This window comes from Sinocyclocheilus rhinocerous, unplaced genomic scaffold (genome assembly GCF_001515625.1).
Source record: "Sinocyclocheilus rhinocerous isolate Xijiao unplaced genomic scaffold, SAMN03320098_v1.1 scaffold1294, whole genome shotgun sequence".
Lineage (NCBI taxonomy): Eukaryota > Metazoa > Chordata > Actinopteri > Cypriniformes > Cyprinidae > Sinocyclocheilus > Sinocyclocheilus rhinocerous.
Window position 1 is genome coordinate 925,299 of NW_015656157.1, and position 7,737 is coordinate 933,035.

Genomic DNA, 7,737 nt, shown 5'->3' on the forward strand with positions numbered 1-7,737 from the left:
ATATGAAAGCGTACTTACAGGCTGTGAGTCAGCATTATTTGTCAGCATCATAGACTGTTTAGGGTCAGCATGCGCGCCGAAGGGGAAACAGGGGAACTGAATTCACCGGAACACCGGCATTGTAGGCTACTCTCCTAGGAAAGGTCTTCGTCCTCCGTAAAATGCACTGCACACATCTGAATATTTGGCTTGAACTGTTCTGGAACAGTGTTGTAAATACAACTTAACTACTGATTTCTAGTTGTGTCCTCTTTTGGAAGACCAAACAAAGTAGTTTCGCTTTCACAACGAAACACACAGCGTCTCCACGACATGGCAGCGGCGGCAACAATACTACAGTGAGAATCAAAGTTACGCCTTCTTTCTTTGTGTGAACATTTGGGCGGTGTTATGCAAATCTTCTCACACAGTGACGTAGACATGTGGGGGCGTGTTTAAACGAGGCATTTTAGGAGGGCGTGGACGAGTCTTAACTTTTATAAAGAATATCTCTTTGGTTTGAGACTTTAGTCTTTGCAACTTTAGGGATCTTATCTATTCACAAACAGCTTGTAACACTCCAAAGAGAAAGGAACGCTTGAAATCGCATCATATGACCCCTTTAAAGATTACCAAGACAATTTTTTTTTTCTGTGGATCAAATTGCACAGATAAATTGTTCACCTCAAGGCTAGTAATGTGTGCTAACAAAGTAAATAGTGTAAATTTTGATTTCATGTAGACTTTAACATAAAAGTTCTGGGGTCCCACTGGGATCTATTCTTGGACCATTATTTTTACATTAAAAGTAAACGAAAATTAGAAATTTGTCTTGGCAAATAAGTGAAATAATTAAATAATTGATGCACTAAAATTACCAAAACTGAAATAAAAAAAGAATAAAAACTATATAAAAATATTTTAAAACATTAAATTCCTAAATCTTAAATTAAAACAAAAACTGAAAATATTAAAATATAATATATAATATCAATATATCTATACTTTAATAGTAAATAATACCAAAATAACATTGCTAGTAAGCTTCAGCCACCAAATTGTATGAAAAGACAAGTACTGCATCTGTGTGATTCAACCCAACCTGGTCATTGTCTTTGATTATATCTCCTGTGGTCAAAGTGTTTGTAGGTTCGTCGTCACTCCCTTTTCTCTGGACTTCAAGCAAAAACTTCTCTACAGCCAGACTGGACAACACATCTGGGGTCCACAATAACTGGTCCTCATTTTCATAGGCTGGGGATAACAGTAACAAAACAGGTGTGGGTCCCAGGGGACTCGGCAGGTTGGTTATGCAAAACAGACCACTGAAACCACATCCCTGGAGCCAGCGTAAAGGACACCAGACAAGAGAAGACACTCACCTCTTTCATAAAAAGTGTGTGTACAGAGAGAAGGAATTATAGCCTGATACTGGGGGCCCACCATGATGTCCTGATAACCAAAACATGGCACAAAAGCATTACTACAATGTTTTTTAACATTAAGCAGACATTTTTAAATCATTATAAAATATTATAAATTCTATTTTATAGACGCAACCATTGAAACATTTGGGATCAATACTACTTTTTATTGATGAATTAAAAGAAATATCGTATGCTCACCCAGGCTACATTTCTTCGATTGAAAAAAAAAACTATAAAAACAGTAATATTGTGAAATATCTAAAATAATGGATGTATAATAGATTTATAAGTGTAATATAAATTTTATTTATTACTGTGATGACAAAGCAGCCATTACTCCAGTCTTCAGTGTCACATGATCCTTCATTCTAATATGCTCAAAGCCTGGTGATATACAAAAGTACTACACTTTGATCAAATTAACGCATCCTTGCTGAATACAAATATGAATAAAAAAACATGAAGATCATGTTTTCCAGCATGAAATCTTTAAGAAAGTATTGGCTAAGAAAACCTGATATTTTGATTTGTTTTGCACACACGGGCCTACTGATACTTTAAACTACGGGGTTCCACTGGGCTCTATTCTTGGACCATTATAATTTCCTAATACATATATAGCCCTATTTATAAAGCCACATAAATGTAATTATTAAAATATGTAACTTGTCAAACACATCATGCACAATGATTTGTCATAGAAATGTATTAAACAAAATTCAATAAATCAGTCTTACAAGCAGTGACAAAAAGCTAAAATAAAATTAAAAAATGTTGGTAATTGAAATGAAATAAAATATAAACATAGTAAACTATAACATTAATCTTTTTTTTTTTTTTTTACCTTGTGGCCATCACTGGAGGGGATAGAGGTGCTTTCTGAGTCATCTTCGGAGCAGCTGACTGAAGTGTCTTTGTCATCACCTTGTAAAATAAAGAACCGTTTAAGAGTCAAGCCCAAACATTTTTGAAAACAGAAAATAGATTTTTTCATAGAAAATTAACACACACTAAATGTCTTAAGTTGCCAGCAAGATATGTAACAGACAAATATGATTAAATTCCAAACTTACGTGCATTGTGTAAAAATCAGCTTTAACAAAATATAAAATAAAAAAGGCAACCAGGTTTGCTAAGGACTGACATTGCTTAGAAGAATATTCGCTTAGGAGTTGACAGTACAGGACAAAAAGTGGCATTGTAATTTGATGTTATACCTCTTAGGTGACACTGTAAGAGGTCAGACGAACGAGACGTGACAGAGAGTGTGAGGTCATCAGCAGAGGAATGGCTGTCCACATCCTCCCCTCCTGAGAGTAGAGCTTTACCTATCTGAACCTATAAAAAGATTTGCTTAATTTCCAGTTATAAGGCAGAATTTTCACTTTCTAAGTTTCCTAAAAAATTGATAAGGAGCATTTTAAGATTCTACTGAGGAGGACAAGCAAAAAAACTTTCATAGATATGCTGCAGTCACATTTATTTTTGTTCTGTGAATTTTTGTGGTCAATATCAAGTCATTTTAAATAGTAATCCATGCTATTGGGAATTTAACTTACGGGCAAAAGATTTCACAATAGGTTCAATTTGGTCACACAAATTCGCCAAGTTGACCAACAGAAAGCTGCTTTGTTTAAAAGTGACTTATGTGTGAGCTGAACTTAATACATTGCTACACTTTTGAATAAGAAATTGGCCTTTTTTCTTGGTTTTCTTTTTTTTTAAAAAGGTTACCACACCTTTAGAGTGAAATATCAAATAATTTAATAAACAGATATGAGATTTATTAGATACAATTTTAAATAAGAAATAAAGTCACATTTGTGAGAAACAAAACCACAGTTTTAGATAAAATGTCATGTTATGTGAAACTGTTGATATTTTTTTTAGAAAAAGTTTATATTTTTCACTATAGAAATTTGGGGAAAAAATGTGACCACCTATATTTAATCAATTGAAGAAGTGAGCACTGAAGAAAGCATGAGCTGAAACGTCTGCTCCTTGGTCTGTTTTAAAGACACTTTTCACTTTTTTGCATTTTTGTCACCCTGTAGATGTTAAATTAAAGTAATTTTTGTGAGAGACCCTTGCCTTGGTCTAATTGTATGTCTTTCAGTGTGCGGACATTTTTGGTTTTTTGGTTGATCAAATTTTTCTTGATTTACGCACCTGAGAACGGACTGGTTATCTTTTTGGAGCGCATACGATATCTTTTTTGATACACCTATATTTAAAAAAAATTGCTTTTTATCCACACTTTGCGACACGGAGGTAAGCTTTTTCTTTGAACGTGCGAGACTTCCGATTCATTAATTGCTATAGGTAAATGACTGGAAGAATAATAAAGTTCAGTAAACTATTTGTACTACAAACTGAGTTTATGATCAAGATAATATAAAAATAATTATTTTTATTAATTATTACAATACAAATACCAATTTGTAATAACAGGCAGCATAAATGACTGCTTTTATACTGGTAAAATAATTGTAAGCGAATGACACTGGAAGCCTCGCACATTCAATTTACATATGACCCACTCTTATGTTAAAAATAAGATAGATAAGCGCAGATAGTTACTTTAAACAAATACTTTGATTATTTTAGTGATAGTGACCTTGTCCAGTGTCATTTCAGGCAGACTGACTGCCAGCTCATTCGGCTCCTGTTGTTGTTGCAGGACAGGATCAGGCATGTTGTACCCATAAAGTGCCAGCAGTTGCTCTAGGGGCATCTCACCACCCTGTGGAAAGGTGATCGAAACAATCATATTTTCCCTCTTATTTATCAGCATTAACCGGAATCTAATCCAATCTATCAATGCATAACAAGAAATTGTTCCACTCACTGCATGGGACTTGGTTGCCATCTTTATCGCCTGCCTCCGCAGGGCCTCCAGGCTCCTGTCCTGCTCCTCTAGGAATGTGGTTGCCCGGGGAAGGGCCTCCAGCGGCCCCACATAGCCCTGGTGGAAAATGTCTACACGACCGAGCCGGTGGTCCTTGGAGCCCATTCGCACAGCTAAAGCACAGTGAGAGCAGATAATTCTCAATAAATATATTACATCAAAATCAGTTAAATTAAAATTTTACAACAATAATTGTTTAAAATGAAGACCAGATGTTAAGGAGAACTGACTTCATACATCCACTAAAATTACATTGGTAAATGTTGGTTAAATTTTAAATTAATTGGAGAAATGTCTAAAATAAACTTTTGAGAAAAGGTTTAGGATACATTTTGGCAGATTGGTTTTATATTTTGATTCTAATGCAATGGCAATCAGAAATAATCTTTAAAAAAATCTTAAAAGTGACTTAGGTGTCCAAAGATCTTTAGAAGCCCCTGTATTTATGGAGGTAAAAGCCATTAGTTACAACATCTCAAATCCACCTGGTAAATAAAAGTTATTACAGACAGAAAATAAATAAACCAGTATGATTTTCAATAACACTTCTCACATAGGCTACGTCTTAACATCTGAAATTAAGTACTTACACAGTAAACCTTATGACAGGTCAACTCATACAATATCCTTGCAAACGTTTAACACAGAAAACATAAATTGCACAATAGCATAGTTAAAATTATTGTTAATTACTCTTCACAGACTTTTAGACTAATTCAAGACATATTTTTTTATGATGAGCATAGTGAAATATATTCAAAACTCAGCTGTGAAGTAAATGCTCCAAGAGAAGATATCCAGAACTTATTAGACAAAAGCTACGAATTGTATTAGATCTTTCAGAATATAAGCCCTTATAAAAATGTAGGCTATCATGGTAGACATAGTTTACAAGTAATAGATACAGTTTCAAATGTGATATTAACCTTCAAGAAACTGAACAAAATTGCCATATCACCACTATAAGACGACTATAGGTAACATCTAGATAAACAACACAAACATATTTAAAGTGTCTTTTCTTAAGTTTCTTGTCGTCATGACCGCTAAACGCATTTGTATGTGTGAGCTTTACTGAAGTTAGTCACTCAGGCGCTTTCCTGTAAGTCAGTGCTGAACATTTGCACCGTGACTCTGAACCGGTGCGAGAAGGAAACACTTTTAGGGAAGTCGAGGAGGCAGCGACAGTATCTGAAGTTTTGAAACTTTAGACCTGCCATCCGTCCCGCTCCGCGCGCAGCTGGGACACACTTCAGCACCAGCGCTCTCGCCGCTCTCCCGTTGTTTCGAACGGCGCTCGATCTGGCGAATTAAACGCTCGTGAACTCGTACAGACGTAGAGATAGATAGAGTGGCGAAACGCTGAGGAGTGCTCCCATTTTAACTTCCTCCTTATTAACGACCGTCTATCTTTGCCGTTTTCTGAGTCGCTCGATCAGACGGGCCGGGTCTTAGGCTGTCCGTTAATGCGCGGCTGGTTGTTAAGTGTATCGGAGAGGCTGAATCATTTAATCATTGTGTTGTTCTTCCCCCGAGCCCCGCAGCACACTTACCTCCGCCATTCCGATTCTGCGCAAGCGGTGGAATGCCCGGATGTTGTGTAGAACTCCTATTGAACTATACATTCTGACTAACTAACACTCATGACAGTCACCAAACCATCTCAGATTAATAATACAGGACCTCATCTGCCGTGTATATATCTGTGTTGAATGGAAATACATCCCACCGGTAATATTTGTGAGCAAAATATACTTTAGAGTTTGAGGGTTCTAAAATAGATTTTGTATTTTCAAAGTTATCGACTATGAATGAAATTGCATTTGTTTTGACTTCACGTGAAGATTTTATATGGCTAGTATAAAGTCATATAACAAGAGATGTTTAATTTCATTTTGCACCTCTAAAAGATGATGTCAGTGTCAAAGATCCAAATGTTATAATACTATATACTGTCACGGGTCATATGATATTCAAAGTGTCTATTAGTAGCTATATTTTTAAGACAGCTCTGTCTCATTTGATTATCGACATACCATTCAACATCCTCATACCATTCAAAAGCTTAGGGTAAGAGTAACAATTATGTTACTTTGTTTTTGGAGGATTCTTTGGGATCATATTGAGCAACTGAGCATTTTTATTTGTATTTTCTATTTTATTCTGTAGTTTTCCATTGGTTACTATATTGACCACGAATAAAACACTTCACTAACTTTTTGGATTGATTGATTGATTCATTCATAAATATTATTATTATTTAGATTATTATTTAGAAAAGGAATGTAGTTTGTTTTAAGGAGTAAAATACACATTCTCTTTAAGGAATTAAGGAAAAAAATGGGATTAAATTAGTTCCACATCTGGGTAGGTTTTTATATGCTGTTATTAATTAGTTTTCTTGATTTTTGTCTACAAATTAATACATTATGCTTTTATCTTAAATTTACCATAATGCACAAAGATGTAAATCAACATTCAAGATAAGAGGGGAACAAAATGTAAAATTGAAGAAATTAACATTCAAAATCCTACCCTCTCAATGTCTATAGTGGTCACAGACTTGGTAAAGTGTCCATGATATTTACGTAACTTTAAAAATTGGACTATTCAATTCTAATGCATACAGTTTGGCATGACATTGATTTATTTCATCCAAAGGCTTGGTAAACAAACCCAAGCCCCCCCCTTTAGATGAGCTCTTCCAATATTAGTCTATTGTACAGATCTTGATTTGTATATAAGGCCTGAATTACACAAAACAGGTACTTGCATGTGCTCACAGGCTGTGTTGTTGTGGCATTGGATGGCAGACTCCATGTGATCTGTTGCACTAATCACACATGGAGATTCATTGGAGAGGATGAAAGGGGTGTGGCGAGTATGTTACTCACAGATAAACTCATCATGTGTATCAATGTGTGTCTATCAGTATAGGTCGTCTTTTTGCCCTGATGTTCTATAAGCTATGCTTCCAATCCTAGTGACTAACAGAAACCATATCACTGGTTGCAGATCAGAAATGAACAGTAACGTCTGCAAACACCTGTGCATCAGTGTCTCAGAGCATGTGGTCTGACTGAGAAGAGTTGACAAGTAATTTGCTGTGGAACAATTCAACATGTAGAGAAAGCCATAAAAAACATTTCAACATCTGATTCACAGTGTAATGTATCTCTATATTAGAAATTATAGATCAAATTACATTTTATTTACACCTTTATGAAGTCCTAGAATAGATTATGAGATCTTATAGATGAAATTATATAGTACTTTTTCTCCGCTGTATTTGACTTTTTTTCTGGCTACAATTGACAAATGGAAAAATATGACTGTAAAACCACATTCTTGAGCTGTAGATTGATGGAGGATCATTTTAATGGAGAGCAGATTTCAGCTGATTCTCATATATTTCAGTTCTGT

The 7,737-nt window shown here is 35.2% G+C and overlaps 1 protein-coding gene across 1 annotated transcript in view; it reads right to left on the bottom strand.

Annotated features, from left to right (window-relative positions):
• LOC107719562 (mesoderm induction early response protein 2-like) overlaps positions 1-5,926 on the bottom strand; it is an 11,517-nt gene extending 5,591 nt beyond the window's left edge. The window contains exons 1-7 of the mRNA XM_016527007.1: positions 5,868-5,926; positions 4,255-4,427; positions 4,024-4,149; positions 2,624-2,744; positions 2,251-2,330; positions 1,362-1,431; positions 1,082-1,233 (exon numbers count right to left, since the gene is read on the bottom strand). Coding sequence (XP_016382493.1) covers positions 1,082-1,233; positions 1,362-1,431; positions 2,251-2,330; positions 2,624-2,744; positions 4,024-4,149; positions 4,255-4,419 — 714 coding nt within the window. The 5' untranslated portion in view covers positions 4,420-4,427; positions 5,868-5,926. The remainder of the gene's footprint in view (positions 1-1,081; positions 1,234-1,361; positions 1,432-2,250; positions 2,331-2,623; positions 2,745-4,023; positions 4,150-4,254; positions 4,428-5,867) is intronic.
• Between the last annotated feature and the right edge of the window lie 1,811 nt (positions 5,927-7,737).